The sequence below is a fragment of the Mastigoproctus giganteus genome, chromosome 1 (assembly GCF_048544385.1).
Source record: "Mastigoproctus giganteus isolate SK-2022 chromosome 1, ASM4854438v1, whole genome shotgun sequence".
In the NCBI taxonomy this organism is placed as follows: Eukaryota; Metazoa; Arthropoda; class Arachnida; order Uropygi; family Thelyphonidae; genus Mastigoproctus; species Mastigoproctus giganteus.
The window spans coordinates 271,081,424-271,099,662 of NC_143575.1; the positions used below are offsets into that span (position 1 = coordinate 271,081,424).

An 18,239-nucleotide genomic window follows, 5' to 3' on the forward strand; every position below is an offset into this window, starting at 1 on the left:
CTTAGCCTCTTGGCTATAGAAGATCCTTGGGATGTACTTGACGCCCTGGAGGGTCCAAAGACCCCAGACCATTCAGACGGTCCCAGTGACAAAGAAAATTTTGTGGAGCTGATAGATTAGGGAAGATGAGCATTCAGTATTTAAAAAAAAAAAAAAAAAAATGTATATGTATAGATATATATATAATAATGAATAACCACACTAATAATAGTAAGGATAATCTTTGGGAAAAATGCTATTGATCAAAAAAAAAAAAAAACTAACATTCTCAACTACAGTGCCTAAGGCAAATTCATCATGTTGCAGGCAAGTCGAGACAGCAAGGACAATCTTAGAAATGTCATGGCTACCAGAGGAGCTGACCCCGTAGAGGATATCGAGGAGGAATTGGCTAATCTGAGAATGGACGTACATCAGGCTCAAAAATACTATCTACACCCGCGGGTGTCCACAAACTTGACTACTCAGGAATGGTTGCAACAAGCTCTGACGAACTCACTACGTATACAAGGACTGTCTGTCCTGTGCCTCCGTCAGACTGAAAACTTAGTCCCTACAGTCGAAGAACGAACCGAGAAAGAAGCTCTGTTCGCATCTGTCAAGAAACACATCTTGAGTATGTATCCCGAGTCTAGACTATCGATAATTGGTTCCACCTCTACTGGACTTGATACATGGAATTCAGACTTAGATCTCCATGTGAAGTTGTCAGGTGTGCACTCTAAGGTGAGAAAGGTCTCCGAAACAAGAGTACTAGAAACCATATGCTCTGGACTTCGAAGGCGTACGAACTGTATGGGGGCAGACGCCATTGTTCAGGCCCGAGTTCCCATAGTTAAAGTACTCTATAAGAGCCAAGGTCCAAGACGAGAGACTATGTTGGTCGATATATGTCTAAACAATCGATTCGCCGAATCCAATAGCGCTTTACTTCGTTTGTATGTGGAGATGGACGTGAGGGTAAAGACCCTTATTTTGAATCTAAAATACGTAACGAGGAAGTTCCATATTGAAGGAGCAGGGCATAATGGAATATCGTCATATGCAATCTCACTAATGGTAATCTATTACCTGCAGAAGGTTCATCCGCCAGTTCTCCCAGTCCTACAGGAGTTACCTGGAATTACCAAGGACTACTGGAAAAGGAAGCCTCCTGCCCACATTCAGCATGAAGTAGAATGGATATCTAAAACTTGGCCCGGATGGGAAAGGAATCGCGATGGAGTCGGGGAGCTGTGGCTCCGAATGCTATTATACTATAGCGAGGAATTTAAGTACCAAAACGTCATTATTTCGATAAAAAGAGATGAGATGTTGTTAAGAAGTGCGAAACCGGCGTGGAGCTCACCGCTCGTAGTCGAGGATCCCTTTGAGGATGATCGTAATCTTGGAAAACCACTCAGTTGGCCAAATTTCAAGATGTTTCGACAGGTTCTCAGGTCGACCCTCTTCGTGGCTACTACCACGGAAACTATCGTGGAAAGAAAGACCGCTGAAGTTTTAAGAAGGAGTAAGAGTACCTTCGCAAACTCAGGAAAAAAATCTGTACAAAAAGAAAAACGAAATGAATAAACAGTTATGTAAAAAAAAAAAAAAAAAAAAAAAAAGGGAGGAAATTTAAGTAAACAGTAAATCCTTATATTCATTATTCGAAAATATAAATATTGAATTTTCTTCGTCCTGGAAATAAAAATTTGGATATTTTTGTTGCTGTTAGGAATAGATAAAATAAAATATCTGAAAGGAAGGTATGTCTATTATTTAGGTATAAACCTAAGGCTTTCAAGAGGACACGACAGAGATGAGTGGAGTAATGATTGTAATCCTTGGAGCTTTCCTGACCTATATCCAGGCTGTAGTCACCGAAGATGTTTTTCTCATGCAGCCGATCAATCGGACGGCTATTTTGGGGCAATCAGTGATCTTACCGTGTAGCAGTACAACCCCGGTAGAAAACTTCGAGTGGTTTAAAAATGGTAGATCCCTAGGGGATGCACATCATATTGGAATCTGGACCAGATATGGCATGGTTGGTTCAACAGGGGCGAGAACGTACAATCTGCAAATCAAGCCTGTTGAATTGGAGGACGAAGAGAGTTTTCACTGTGAATTAACCCTCCTTGATGGGAGTGTGAGTGTTTCATCAAGAGCTTTTCTGACAGTGTTGATTCCCCCAGATCCACCCTTTATTGTGGAGGGTGCCCAGTTTAACCTAATAGAAGGACAAGAATTAATACTGACCTGTCGGGTGATCTCAGGTAAGCCATCCCCAAGTATATTTTGGAGGGATTGGAGTCAACAAATAGTGACGTCAAATGTTACGTTAAAGGAGCGAGTAGACTCTGTAAACAAAACGACAATTGTAGATGTAACATGGAGCCTAAAATCGATCAACGATTCTTGGGACCAGAAAATCATTACCTGTGTCACGGAGCACCCGGCGCTGACTGAAATTCGTTATGCCCAGGTTGTCATTAATGTAAAATTCAAGCCTAGAATAACTATGCAACTTATGAAGAGCCCAAAAATGGTGGGAGATGACCTACAAATTTTCTGTCATGTTAAAGCGAACCCCAGCAAAATTAATTATTTCTGGTATCGGAATAATGTAACACTTCATGAGACCAATCGACCCTTATTGGAAATACGCGACTTGCAGGAAGAGAATGATGGGGATTTAATTTCCTGTTTAGCGGAAAATCAATTGGGATTCTCAGTCAAAACCTATCGTATTGACATTATGTATAAACCTGTATTATTATCCAAATTAAATGACACTGCCGCCCAGATCGGCGAAACCATCATTCTAAATTGTACCGTGCATGCGAAACCCCAAACACAAATTAAGTGGAAGAGGGATGGAGTAATTCTCCACAATGCCCACTCACAGGAGTTAATCATTGACAACTTGCAAGAATCAAAAACTGGAAGATATGAATGCTACGTTTCTTGTTCCCCATTTCCCACGATTCAGGATGGTTGTCTTGTGTTTATTTCAGGACCGCCTCTGGTGCACTGTAGGCTAAACCACGAAGCAGAATTGGAAGAAATTCTACACCTCCCATGTATGATTAAGAATGTGCCACCAGTCAGAAACTGGTATTGGTCGTTTGAAGGACAGGCGCTTCCAGACCAATTTCGATGGGATCTTAAGGTTCACAACTATACCAGTTATACTCGTGTTACATTGATCCTTATAAGAGTCACCTCTGACACCTATGGTCAGTACATCTTTCACGCGATCAATGAGTGGGGAACAACAGAAATAACAGTTATGGTAAGTCCACAGAACACGAATTTTGAATTTATAGCTTTAGTGTCAGCAGTAGCCAGCAGCCTCATAGTTACGATAGGACTCGGAATTTTGATATTGACGAAATGTTGTTGTGAGGGAGATGACCATGGCCGTTTTGACGTAAATGAGATGGGGACACCAGCAGCTACCTACTTAGCGCCAATAGCTGGAATAGTTGAATACGAGGTCATTCTTTAAAAGGATTATTCTAAAAAAAAAAAAAAAAAAAAAAGAGATGTTCTTTTCAACCTCATCTATCTCATAACGCTATAATCAAAAAAAAAAAGGAAAAAAAAATATATATTCACAGCTACAAATTCAGAATGAGTCGATGGAGAAGTTTTCAGAGTAGTAAAGGTCGTATCGTTTGTAAGTACACTTCCCCCATAGCGAGCGAACCACACACAGGATGTTCTACAGTTTCAGATTTAAAAGGCCAATCTCTCTCTCGCTATGCAATGGACTCAACAGAAGAAACTCACTGTGAGGTGTGTAGAAGAGTCCGTAGACGCAAGCGAAGCGTGAAGCAAGGTGCCAGGGAGTTTGTTAGCCAAGTAGACCATATTCACAGTCCATTCTTACATGTCTGGCAGAAATACTGCAGGCAAAGAGTAGACACTTATCCTATTACCAGAAGTGTATCAACACAAACAGTCATCAGCATCGTAGAGAGTAATGTTATAAAGTCTAAACATGTAGCCAACAATTTAAGTACCACCGAGAACTCGAAACAACCGGATAGTGCAGATTGGATCTATGATGAAGAGGCCCTTCCTCCTTTACCACTTTTATGTCTCTTCAGAAATTAAAAAAAAAAAAAAATCCATTTAAGTAGTTTTGAGAGTTGTTAGCCATTTGAGAGTTACTATTGTTGCATGATAATCAGATACGATTCAGACATCAATTAATATTGCTATGTGCTAAGTAATCACCACATATAGTATGGGTATAACGAACAGCATATAACCTATGCAATTAAGATGCCACCTCTAATATATACATGCATAGATAGAAGAAGGAAGTAGTTAAAAAATTGAGTAAAGACAAGAAAGTTGTTCTCGTAAATCGTTATTCATAACCACACGGACACCCAACGCTTACAAGAAAATTCATCATTTTATAGGTTAATAAATTCATCGAGTGGATAAAAGGAGCTCAATTATGGCAATTGGAGGAGTGGAGTCAGTAGAAGAACTCGAACGAGAATTGACCATTTGGAAGATAGAAGATCCGCACACTGAGGAATGTTGCTCACGCTCACAACTTTCTGCCGATACGCTATATGATAGCCAAAATAGGGTGATACAGGCACTGACCAATCCACTACGATTACAAGCTCTGACGAAATCATGTAATCACCATACCTTCAAGAAGAACCCTACCAGAAGCGAGTGGAAGGAGAAGGAAACATTATTTGCGTACGTTCGAGGATACATCTGTAAGACATATCCTGGCTCCAATCTATCAGTTATTGGTTCCTCAATTACCCGACTTGATGCCTGGTACTCAGCTTTGGATATTAATGCCAATATTCCAATCCTCGAATCCGAAGAGCGAAGAGTTTTCATGGAGAGAACCATCGACGAAATATGTGCAGGTTTGAAACTCCACACACTGTGCATACAAGCAGACACGATTGTTCATGCACGAACACCACTTGCGAAGTTATGTTTTAAGAGTCGTGGGCCTCGACGAGAAAAACTAAGAGTTACAATTTGTCTGAACAATTCACTTGCTGAAGCTAGTAGCTACCTTCTCCAGACTTACGTAAGATTAGATGTAAGGGTAAAGATTCTCGTAGGGAACCTGAAGAACATCACCAAGAAACTTCACAAGGAAAAAATTGGAACACATGGCCTATCCTCCTACGGACTGTCCTTGATGGTCATTTATTACCTACAACAAGTTCGTCCACCCGTCCTCCCAGTATTACAGGAGATACCTGGGATGACAAGAGACTGGTGGATAGAGCGACGACCTATATCTTTTCAGAATACCCTAGGAGAAATAATCAACACTTGGCCCATATGGAAGAGGAACCAAGATCAAGTTGGAGAACTTTGGTTACGTATGTTACTCTTTTACAGCGAAGAATTTGATTACCAGAATGTAATCATATCGATCACACGTGGACGAATGTGCTTCCGAAGAGCTGAGTGGGAATGGAAATCCCCACTAGCCATTGAAGACCCACTTGAAGTAGAACGAAATCTAGCAAAGCAAGTTAGCCGATGGAACTTTCTTCAATTTAGACAAACTCTCCGGTCAATACTCATAAAGGTTGCCACTACAGAAACAGAATTAGAAAGAGAAGCGCTAGTCGGGAGTAACCCTTCCTTTGTTGACCGTGACGAAGAAATTGCTAAGATTGAATCAGCTGAATCTAAAGCCCTGTCATGCTTGACCACACACCAAGAGAATCATCAGCAGATACCGGACACTGAAGTCACACGCCGCAAGGAAGAGATGGTCTAAATATGCAAATGTAGAACTATCAAAAAAAAAAAAAAAAAAAAGAGGTTGTATACTTACAACCTTGCCTTCCAAATATTATTTTGGGTAATCCATTGGTATGTAAATTATGTTAAGACGCAATGTTAACTTAATTGGTATATAAAATATGCACTCTATTCCTTCTTAAAAGCATTCACATTATAAAGAAGTCTGTGATGAAAAGGTTGCTGAAAGATGATGAATAATATTCTCAATGCATACTTATGTAATGATTTAAACTTCTTTGGTTAAATTTCTGAAATTGAGAGGAAGGATGTTTTAAAAAAAAAAAAAAAAAAAAAAAATATCTATATTGTAATAAGCTTCTTAATGAATATTGTTATTTCTATGTAACTTGAATTGAAATGGTTAGTTTATGGTCATGTCATATTACTATATTCATATTCTTATATCATATGATATTATTATACCTCACTAGGAGTATGTTATCTCAAGATATTAGGTAACCTAACGTATTGTATCGTATTATAATATGTCCCATACGGACAAATATCAAGTGTATGTGTAGTTCCATTTGAACTGGGTTGGTTTCGGATATATCAAACGAACAGCCACCCAGAAGTGTATTCTGAAGTTTAAGGAGGTAACTTAACCATTTAACATTTAACTTTATCATTTGATGTTTAAGGTACTGTGTTTATCTATTTACTATAGTGATATGTATAACCAAGATATAATGTTAAATCAAGAAATATAACATTGATTGAAATGGATACTAACAGTCAAATGTAAAATGACCTAATATAACCTACTATGAGCTGATTTGTAATACTGATATTACGTTTTGTTCTTTTTCTTTCATGTAAATGGGCAATGAGTGACGACAAGAGAGAAGTGCCATCATCAATGTTGGGCCGATGTGTTCTTAGTGTTTCTCAATGTATTAGGACTTGTGTTAATGTAAGTGCCATTTAAAGAAGGAAATCTGTGACCTCCAAGGACTCAAGCACGGAAACTTCTTATTACTTTCCTCTCCAAATAACCTGGAACTTATAAGGTCTTCCACCCCCACAAAGGCACTGTTGTTCGAGGAGTGGACCGGTTACAACCCTCAGTGATTTAAAAAAAAAAAAAAAAAAAAAAAAAAATGAAAGATTAATCTACAGAAAGACTATGTTTTCTCACAAGAATTTCTCAGAAAACTGTTGCTGAACATTCCAAATTAGACTCTTAGTTTCACCTTCCTAAAGTGTAAATTGACTGTTCCAGAAGTGTGTGTGATACCACAATGAAGATTTGTTCCCCAACTCTGGCGATCTATTGTTGTTAAATTTTATTTTGATAAATTAATATGAAGTTTTGGTAAAGAAATTGGATCAATGATCAATGTAAATTTCTCACAAGTTAGAGGTATAACTGCGGAAATTAACTTAAAAAAAAAAAATATGTCGATCTGGAGTTGTTATACCCTCTTCTTGTGTTCAAAGTTCGGTGATAACTTAACAAACTTTACGCGCAAACGAGACACATACTTAGAAAATTCGTGTTTCACAATCTTTTAGCTCAGTTATTACTCTTTCCTGATAATATACCGTAAATTAGAAAGGGTCGAAAGGGCCTGCGGCTCCTAACGGCACCCTACAACTTCTTCAGCCAATCGCACTGACCTTTACCGAGGAGAATTCTTACCACACAAGAGAGCGCGCTCATATCAAATACCTTTGTAATAATAATGATAATAATAAATAAAAATTAAAGCAATAAATAGAATAAGAGGAATAACAATACTATTAGTAAATGTATGGTAAAGTTCATCTACTTACATTTGGTTCTACTCCAGGGAGGGAGACTGTTCTCGACCAATCCTTGGTCTTCACAGTTGGTGAATGGAGGAATGTTGCCAAGGCAACCAGTCACTTCCCCCCCCCCCCTCAATCCTTTTTTTATTCTAATATGTAGTTACTACAGCAGCTGTCTATTAATACTTGACATTATTCAAATCATAAACATATTCCGAATCTGTCCAAGACAAAACAGATTCTGTGTGAATCAACTTTTTCCAAGTGCAAGTTTTGTGTTTCCTGCTACGGAAGTTAATCTTTTTAGAGACATTAAATCCGCTACAAGTCTATACTTTCCTTAGTGTTAGAGTCAAGGAGACACCCAGTAATTCCTGATCATTACCAAGTCTGAAATATAACTGAATGCATAACTGAATATTGTTTATACATCAGGGAATCACATTAGAAATGGAGATCGGTTTGACAAAGAAGAGGAACGTATATGGATAGAACTCTAAAAAGGGAGCGAATGAATATTTTATTAGTTGGGGATTTAATTACAAATATATATATAAAGGCTTTATGAGTTAACTGTCTTATTCAGTAATTTCAGTAGAGTGATAAAACTTTGCTACAAAAGTAAAGGCAAATAAAAGAATGCGAAGAGAAAGTTAAGTCACCAGTCTCGCCCACATCCTGGTTCCTGTCACAGATAATGTTATCAGCGGTACCAGACGGTGGATGGCGCAGTGGTAAGTGAAGAAGGAAATCGAGTTTACGATTACAGCATTTACGAAAAGACGCAGCTGTATGTTGGCCTGCAAGCCAACAGGATGAAGGCCGAGGCCCAGCAAGTGCGTAGGTGCGTGCACCAAGACCTGGAAAGGTCCCACTAGAGGGCTGTTGACTTTGTCTCGAGGTCATAATCCTCATTGGAAGGCAAGAGTCACCCCAGGAATTTAGTATCCAATCCGAAAACTCCTTTATGTTTGTGAGGTGATGTAAAAAGGGAAGACGGGGAGCAAGAGAAGGTGTGTGTGGAAGAAGCCAGGTCGTTAATGTAGACCAAGTGAACGTCTCATCCCCCCCTACCCGTAGTGCGGTCGCCACGTCCACGGTGGACACGAGTCCTCAAAATTTCGCCTGCATCAGTATTCTCCCGAGTTCTCCTTAGAAGCTACTGACGTCGAAGTACAAAAAGTCCGTGAAGTTGATCGGTAAGTGCTCCTTCTGCAAATAGTTTGCTTATTTAGACATCCCGGACTCGTGACACCGCCCCACACATACACACATACCCACTCCACACGGAACAGTACACCCCTTTTAGGTAGACAGCTCCCGGACCAAATTCCAACAATGTTAGGGTTAAAGAATTATGTAATGTCGTGAATCATTAAAAGGGCGTAATATTGATCATTGAATCAACTAAGTACAAGCTAATAAGATATTGCACCACTACTCAGTTGTCTAAGGGCCCACTCTAAAGAGGTAATTGTAAGGTGTTGGCCAATAACTCTGTTGTCTTGACTCTTGCCCATAACCACCATATGTGGAATAGTTGTATTGTTAATCATCCTGTTTTCTATTAAAATGTTTATCTGTTAATCCATAAATGTGTCCATGATCCTTTTATTTACTTGGGGGCATAAACTGAACTAAGAGATATATATAGATAGATAAGTGAACATATATATATATATATGGAGGAATCTAGTTAGAGCAAGAAGTCTCTAGATAAAACACCACCGTCAACAAGCATAAAGGTGGGAATAAAACAGCTAAGTAATATTTTAATACGGGTTATTGCGGCTCTAGGTTGAAAAGGAAGACCCAACCTGGAAAACCTAGGGTATCACACAGCGCACTCTAAAGGTCTGACCCTGCAAGTGAAAACAAACCCTTTTCACGATGGGGGGCGGATTCGTCCTAGACTCTTCGTTGAGTTGAAAACCACTAGTCCCTAGTTGGAGGTTTAATCGCCAAGTGATCATGAACTAAAGATTCCATTTAATGTTGTTATTATAAAGCCAGGGGATTAGACCTCCCAACACTACCCCCTGCTTCAGAGAGGGTAGTGACAGCATATTGTAACCAACTTGCTGTTTCCACTGAACAATTGGTGCTAACAGAGCCTAATTTTAACCTAAGTAGTGAAGACTTAGCTGTCAGGTGTTCAATCGACAAAGTACAGTCCGATGGATTGATATCAGTCTTGGTGGCAAATTTGTCGGCTGAGCCTTTACATCTTCCAAAGGGGATGGGCATTGCTAGTTTGGAAAGGGTTGAAAATAATCCAGTTACTTTTGCAGGTAAGGAAGTAGAAGAAAATAAGGCATCTCCTGTGACTTTAAAAGATTTTGATCTTGATCATTTGACTGGTGATCAGAAACATAAACTATCGGACTTGTTGTATGAATATAGAGATGTTTTTGCCAAGTGTCCAGCTCAGCTAGGAAATTCAAAGGTATTTAAACATAGAATTAAATTGACAGACAGTATACCAGTTAGGCAATCAGCTTATAGGGTTCCTTTCAAGTTGAAAGATGAAGTCCGGAAGCAGGTAAACGATCTTTTGGAATCAAATATTATCGAACCCAGCAATTCACCTTACTCGGCCCCGATAGTTTTAGTAAAGAAGAAGGATGGCACATATCGGCTCTGCATAGATTTTCGCAAGCTGAATGCTAAGACTGTTTCGGATTCGTACCCAATCCCGGATTTAAATCAAATTCTTCAGCTTCTAGGGGAAGCGCGCTACTTTACTTCGCTTGATCTGCAGAGCGGATTCCACCAAATTGAAGTTCACCCCGCTGATCGTCACAAAACTGCCTTCACCACTGGTGAATCCTTATATCAGTTCCGAAAAATGGCGTTTGGATTAAAGAACGCGCCCTGTTCTTTTGTGAGAGCAATGGCCTTGACCTTACAAAATTTGCATAAAGACTCCATTTTTGCTTACATGGACGATTTGATTGTCGCCTCATCCGACTTCGATTCACATCTCCTGAAATTGCGAAAAGTCTTTCAGCGTCTCAGAGAATATGATCTGAAATTGAAACCTAAGAAGTGTGAGTTTCTGAAGGAGCAATTGAAATATTTAGGTCATTTAGTCAGCGGTGACGGTATTCGTCCGGATCCGGCCAACGTCGCGGCAATCCGAGATTGCAAAATTCCGAGGACTATCAAACAAGTCCGATCGTTTCTGGGAATGGCGGGATTTTATAGGAAATTTATCCCAGATTATGCTGAAATCGCCCGTCCATTGACCCAGCTGACCAAAAAGGAAACGCCATTTGTTTGGGATTGCTCTACGCAGCAGGCTTTTGACCAGCTGAAAACTATTTTGACCACTCCTCCGTTATTGGTTTACCCTGATTTCACTAAATCTTTCGTTCTTTCGGCTGATGCCTCGTCCTATGCAATTGCCGCATGTTTAGAATCGCAAGTAGATGAAAATTCAAGACAACCAGTTGCCTATGCTTCGAGATTATTGAAGAAATCCGAAGTAAATTATAGTACAACAGAAAAGGAAGCATTGGCTATTATCTTTGCAGTTATGCAATTTAGACCTTTTCTAGTGGGCAATCACTTTACACTCATAACGGACCACCAACCATTGAGCTTTCTGCTCAATTTGAAAAATCCTTCGCCCCGCTTAGCGAGATGGAGCATGCTGTTACAAGAGTATGACTATAAAATTGTGTATCGTCCGGGTAAAGTGCATTCAAATGCAGATTTCCTCTCGCGACCTGTGTTAGAAGCAGAGGAAAAACCAAAAAGATCAAAGGTAACAAGAACAACTGAGTTAGTCGCTCCCATATCGGCTGATGTAACCATAGAATCACTGGTTATGCCTCAGCAACAAACCAGAACTCTGATTAAAACTCTGCAAAGAGAAGATCCAATTTTGCAGAAGTTAATCGAACAGTTGGAGGGAATACCCCAAGCATCAGTGAAAATCCCAGATTCCTTCTACTTATCTAAAGAGGGAATACTATATCACTACACTTTATCTGACCCTGGAGCGACAAGAGAAGAGCCAACGGAACAACTAGTAGTGCCCGTTGGCCTGAAGTCAGAAGTGTTGAAGGCATGCCACGACAATTCTTTAAGTGGAGGCCATTTTGCGCTACAGAAGACATTGGAGAAACTCAGGAAAAATTTTTTTTGGATTGGGATGTTTTCGGAAGTGAAGAACTATATTGAGACATGTCCATCATGTATGCAACGTAAAGGTTATAACCCTAAAGCCAAAGCAGCTCTGATGAGAGTTCCCGTTGAAAATTCACCTTGGGTGCGAGTGTCATTAGACATTCTAGGACCTCTCCCTATGTCCTTGAGAGGACATAAATATCTATTGTTAGCAGTAGATAATTTCACGCGTTATGTTGAAGCAGTTCCACTCAAAACTCAGAAGGCAGATGAAGTAGCCACAGCATTTATAAACAATGTGATAGCGAGACATGGAATTCCTAAATACATACTCACAGATCGAGGTACTAATTTCATGTCCTCATTATTGCGACAAGTATGTGAAAAATTGAACATTCACCAAATTCATACCTCTTCGTTTCATGCGCAGTGCAATGCCAAGGTGGAACGGTTAAACCGTACCTTAGCGAACATATTATCTCACGTCATAAATCAGACCCAGTCAGATTGGGATGAGATGATACCATTGGCTGTCGCTGTATATCATGCTGCCACTCACAGTTCTACTCAAGAAACACCCAATTTCTTAATTTATGGAAGAGATCTAGTGTTACCATCAGATTTATGGCACGCTAAAGCGAGACAGTCATACTCATCCCTGGAGAATTATTCAGAAGAGATGTGTGCACGACTCCGTAGAACCTACGAAATTGTTTCGGAACATTTGGAGGAAGCTGTCCAGAAACAAGAGCAACGTAGAGCAGCAGTAGCTGTTGACAAAAACATTCGTGTGGGAAATCTAGTGTATCTTTTTACACCTAAGGTGAAGGTGGGAACAACCAAGAAACTAGCTTGCCTGAGTACAGGCCCGTACCGTGTAATCAATCAAACCTCTCCAGTCAATTTTGAAATACAGAATTTATACGTCCCAAAGGACAGACAGTTAGTGCATGTAGATAGATTGACAAAATTAATTGATAGGAAAGTTTTTCCTGATCTCAGAATGGAGGAATCAGAAGACAGTGAATTATCAGATCAAACATGTACTGAAACAATACCTAAAGAAACCTGGATCTTTGATGATCCCCTTGTGGAAGAGTGTGATTGTATGCCCCCTGTAGACCCACTACCAGTGACAACCCAGCTAACTAGAAGAGCTGCAACTATTCCAGTGTCAATCCCTTTAAACCTCCTCCCCAATAAGGATCAAAATGAGCAAACAAAGACAAAACAACCTGAAGCATTAGTGGAAGCTGCCCATAAACCAACCCCGGCACATGGGTATAACTTGCGCAGTCGTGATCATGTGACCCACACTCCACATATAGTAACTATCAAACCTCCAACCCAAAAGGAAGTGTTAGTTCCTGAATCAGTTCCGGAGGGAAGAGAAAGAGCAGAACCAAATAATCCACCCAGTGAGCAGGAAAATATTAATCAAAACGAACAGCCAAGTGGTGTCAATAGAGCACTACAGTGGATGTTAGGTCCGCTTGCATCAAGGTTAGACCCACAACATGAAGACAAAGGACTTGATTTGGTGGGTCTTATTAGAGATGCATGGAAAGATTGAAAAAAAGAGAGAGAGATTTTTTTTTTTGTTATTTTTGTTGTTGTTAGTGGGACGCAGTAAAGACGCACCTGAGTAATTTTTTTTTCCTCCCTTTATAGTTTGGTTTTCGTGTCCTATAACAAGTGTGACGCCCAATATGAGTTATTTGCTGAGAATGATCATCCTAGGAACTTTTCTCCTGTTTTGTCAAGCTGAAGTTGAAATTTGTCAAGTCAAACATGGAGTGTACAAGTGTGAGATGACCAAACCATCTTTGTCTCTACGAAAATCACTTCCCCAGAATAGTTGTTCAATAATGAACTGCGGAAATTGCCTCAAGCAATGGGTATCTCGAATTCTCCTTGAAAACGGCACTTTGGTCCCACCAGCCCATTTTATATTAAAACAGTCCCTGAAAGAGAATGGCACTTCAGTTATTTATGAGTGTCAAAGAAATGGAGAGAGTTGTGAGTGTAGCAAGGAAAGATGCAAGGGAAGTATTGAGTATTGTTTCGAAACTGAGTGCAATCAGCAAGCGTCATGTGTATGTCAGAGACAACCAGCTGAAACATATTGGTTAGTGGAGTGGGGCTCGCAGACTATCAGGAATCCGCCAGTGATTTCCTATAAAGTCTGTTTGACACCACCCGTTGAACATGTGCATCGAATTAGGCACACAAGACATGTGTTGTCTGATGAGCAAGCTCATTTTGAAGAGCAAGGATTAGACGTCAAGTTTACAGACCCGGTTTTCTCTACATTAGAAAAGGGTACCTTAATAATAAGAAGGTTTGGCCATGAACGAACTTTTGTAATAGATAAAGAACCATTTCAGGCAGAAGTTCCTCGCGAGTTTATGTTAACCCCAGGACCATTAAAATTTCTTTTTGTTTCCCAACAAGGGAAAATAATGCAAGGAACAATACATTTGGCAGGAAGAGATGAATGTAAGAGGATGACTTGTATTTTTTGTTGGGAATTCATAAACAATAGACATTGCTTCCCACCTATTGTATCTTATTTAATATACTTAGTTTTGGGTATTCTAGCAGCAATCATTATTTGGTACTCTAAGCTCATCATCGAATCTATAGTGCAAACAGTCAGGGGATTTTTCATGTTGATTAGTGTCATGTGGAAAATGTTTCGAATTGTTTGGCGCCTAACAAGTATGGCAGGCCTAACCACCGGAGCAACTATTAGAACAACCACAGGAAGGGTACAGGAATATTTGGAAGAACATATCCCCATGGAGCCGAGACGACTTTTGCAGGCTGCACCCCTGCAAATCATTGTATACCTATCAGCCCTTATACTTATAGTTGGTTCAACATGTACAAATCACCAGATCTTACATGCCAAAATAAAAGAATGTCAAGCAGACTTATCTCAACCTTGTAAAATCACCACTAAAGCCCGTGTGACTTTGTTAAATTTGGAATACAAACAGTGCTTATGGTTCGTTTCTGACGCAGAACAAACTCTTTTCCAATTGCAGTTAACCTTTAAACAAGTGCAGTGTCATTGGCAGACAAAACGAATGTACTACACTTTCCCCACAGAATTACATCTCATAAGTCAAGTGGCATGCCCCCAGAATGCCTTCTGTGCTTGGGGCCAACATTGTGTGGGTGACTACCTTTTTGAGGGTATCACCAAAGAATCCTTGAGTTGGCCAGGAATTACTAACTGCATCGCAGGAGACAGCGGTTCAAACTGTCTCATCATTGATAGTCAGTCCTGTTTACACTATCGAGTATGGTTAGTTCCAGACTTTACAAGGGTGTACGAAGTCCGCAAAATTGAAGGAGTTTCTTGTCGTTACATAGTTGAAGTTCAGACACGTGCTAATGAGACCGTTGAAACTATTTCTCTAAAGAATTTTGCAATTACACGAAATAATATTGAGATTCAAGTCTTGGGAACCTTTGATCAGCCCACCGATATCCTTGAACATCATGTGATTTTGAGGGTAGGTGATAATAGTGAGGCTTATTTAGACCAAGCAGCTTTAGTGTCCAGACCAAAATACGGAGAAATCGGTGATGTACAAGCAAATTACAGTGTTTCAAAACAGTTCATTTTTGATGACCGGATGATTCAATGTCAGTTTTATGAAGAGAAGATAAGATGTCAAAAAAGTGAATCTTACTTGGAACAAATGGTGGCAAACAAAATCAATAAACTTCCAAAAATTCAAGTTTTTCACCAGTTAGAAATCGAGCCCTCAGGTCGGCTCACATCAACAATGATACAATCAGTCCCATTGACCCTGGATCTGTCATTTTTTGAGTTTGATTTTTATCTGGAAACACATACAGTGTGCCCCAAATTTGTGGAAGACATTACTAGACCAATTGGATGTTTTACATGTGACACACTAGCTACTCTTACTTTTCAAGCATTTTCGACATGCCTAGCTGGAACTGTCTCAGTAAACTTCCAAAACATATTAGTGGCCACAAGATCAGTTAAATTAACCCAAGAAACAACCACTTACACTATCCAGTTCAAGACAGATACTAAATGTCACAAAGAAAATTTGTGCTTAATTGCTCGAACTATCACAGCCTGTAAAGACATAGAGTTTTGTTTGGAAGACCCAACGCTACAAATAAGTCACCCTAACTTTTCACAAGTATCCTATATATCTAGTTTTGCACCAGGGCAATCACCTTGGTCAGTATGGTTTCATCAATTAGTTGGTGGAGGATTTACCTCCTGGATCAAAATACCAATTTTGCTCTTATCTATAGCCTTGTTGAGTATATTTGTGGTTTCTTCATGTTTGGCATGCTTTCGCAAATAAACCAAATGATCCATTTTGCTTGAAGACGAGTGAAAGGGAAGCAAAACAGTGATAATTATGACAGAGAGTGAGAATAAGAAGAATAAATGGGAAGTATAACTGAGAAGCGTAATTGCTATAAGATCTTCTGCCCTCCCTCTCTCTCTCTCTCTCTCCATGGACTTATGCATAAAAGGAGAAAGAAACAAGAGTAAATGAAGCAAATCTTTTGAGTGAAAGAGAAGAGGAAGAGTGGATGATGGGATTTGTACCCTACTTACTGTAAGTATTTTATTGTTCTCAGCCACTTCAATCGCGAAGAATATCAGGAGGGTATTGTTCGCCCTATGGCCCTTCCTGGGTGTATACAGTCGATGGCTGTACAAAAGCGTAACACGTGCTGTCACTACATCGGAAGTTACCCGGCAAGTGCCCTCTGGGGCTGAACTAATTCTTACCCCAGAAAGATTTTCTAAAAGACGACGGGTGTGCGGGGCATTCCGCACCCAGCACATAAACAGGATGCCAGTTATGAGACGCCCTCCTCCTCAGCAGTACCAGGTTCCTTTCAACCAGTGGATGGTAATAGATTTCCTGTCCTCGGACGAGATAGAGGCTACACTCTTCGCGGAGGAAATCGCCTGCATCACCTGGGACAACCAGTTTATTACTTCTTCCCTAAAACCAGGGGCCCTCACCTCACCACATTTTGGATCTTGGTTGTCGCACATAACGAGAGAATACCACACGATCCTTACCATGGGGGAAGCGAAGGCACAGCGCCTTGAAGAGCTCCTTCCCTTTAGAACCGTGGTCAATATTAGGATTCTCACTACTTTTAAGAAGGGATCACTGCCAACGGTGAGGGACCATTCCGTTAGATGTCCATGGAATCACCCCACCGAGCGCTGTGCCGTGTACACGGCTGATTTATACACTCAGTGGCTCGAGGGTAAGGGGTTGATTAAGGCGAGACTGTCTCCTCCCATAACGGAATGGTGGGAGTAATAAAATTTACAACCCAGGGTGTCAGGAAATTACTATGTAAGAAATATTAGAGCTAAAAAAAAAAAAAAAAAAAAAATTTTAGCATTATGTAATCATTAAAACCCACTTATAATTATATGTAAATGTAACCTACAGCGTATTTACACCATTAATTAACCAGATATATATTATCCTATTAACTAAAATTATCACTATATATACTTTGTATGATAAATATTTTTTTAACTTCATTGTTATAATAAGATAAGACAATGTAAACGTCTAAATCATTGTAATCCCACAAATATGTAATTTTGAGTATAAATAGATTCCTAAATTTTACTATTGTAAGTTACTCTGGGCATTTATAGTAGTAAATCTTTATGTATTTTGAAGAGTAACTAGTTCATTTTATGTGTAACCAAAATGTTTATCAACGTGAGTGTATAATAACCACGTGTGTTTAAGGTATAAGCTGACTATATAATAACGGTCAGGAACAAAATTCATATCCAATGCTAAATATATATATGTATATCTATACAAATCATTGAATAATATTGTATGTATAACGTATTACTTGGTATTGAAGCATGTTTAATGCTAAAGGTATATGATACTTTGTAAATGTCTTTAAAGCCAAGAGCAGATACTAATTGTTGTTTATCTCTGTTTCATATCATGTTACATTGGAGAGAAGAGTTTGACGGAGCAGCTACATGCAGCCAGTCCTAGAAGAGAAAATTACCTTAGTGCCCTTTGGACCGTCAGTCTAGTGTTTCTCCAGGAGCTCAAAGCATGGTTTCCCCAAGATTGACAGTCATCAATGAGAGAACACTTTTACAACGTAGTCAATAAAGAACAGTGCGCGATACAAGAGACATTTTTATGTTTTATACAACCTATAGACATTTGTTATTTCATAAACAGAACATTACAGAACATATTAGTGTTTTTGTATCAGTGATCTTGCAGAAAGAAATCTGTGACGACCAAGGTAGGTTGAAGAGACAAAAGAAGGGAGGAACTGTTCTGTTCAAAGTAGCAAGATAACTTTATTGTCCAGAGGAACCCAAAAGGCTCTTGGAAAATTGTTATGTTATTATCTTTCGATATTGTATTATATATATTAGATTAGGGTAGTTCAATTTGTTAGAGGAGACAGGTTGGTTCTTTCCCCCCCATCCAAAAAGCTCCATGCAAACGTTTTTTTTTCATTAGAAAAGCATC

General features: G+C 39.5%; 3 protein-coding genes across 3 annotated transcripts; all 3 read left to right on the forward strand.

Moving 5' to 3' along the window:
* The first annotated feature begins 297 nt into the window (after positions 1-297).
* Positions 298-1,572, forward strand: LOC150091988 (terminal uridylyltransferase 7-like). The gene has a single exon (XM_090370668.1). The coding sequence runs from the start codon at positions 298-300 to the stop codon at positions 1,570-1,572; it is 1,275 nt and encodes a 424-aa protein (XP_090226794.1).
* Positions 1,573-1,801: 229 nt separating this feature from the next.
* Positions 1,802-3,493, forward strand: LOC150091989 (irregular chiasm C-roughest protein-like). Its single transcript, XM_090370681.1, has one exon. The coding sequence runs from the start codon at positions 1,802-1,804 to the stop codon at positions 3,491-3,493; it is 1,692 nt and encodes a 563-aa protein (XP_090226807.1).
* Positions 3,494-4,456: 963 nt separating this feature from the next.
* LOC150091990 (terminal uridylyltransferase 7-like) lies at positions 4,457-5,770 on the forward strand. The gene has a single exon (XM_090370694.1). The coding sequence runs from the start codon at positions 4,457-4,459 to the stop codon at positions 5,768-5,770; it is 1,314 nt and encodes a 437-aa protein (XP_090226820.1).
* Positions 5,771-18,239: the final 12,469 nt, after the last annotated feature.

Excerpts from the sequence above, each read along its gene's own strand:
- LOC150091988 (XM_090370668.1), top strand. The coding sequence starts at position 298 with ATGTTGCAGGCAAGTCGAGACAGCAAGGACAATCTTAGAAATGTCATG.
- LOC150091989 (XM_090370681.1), top strand. The coding sequence starts at position 1,802 with ATGAGTGGAGTAATGATTGTAATCCTTGGAGCTTTCCTGACCTATATC.
- LOC150091990 (XM_090370694.1), top strand. The coding sequence starts at position 4,457 with ATGGCAATTGGAGGAGTGGAGTCAGTAGAAGAACTCGAACGAGAATTG.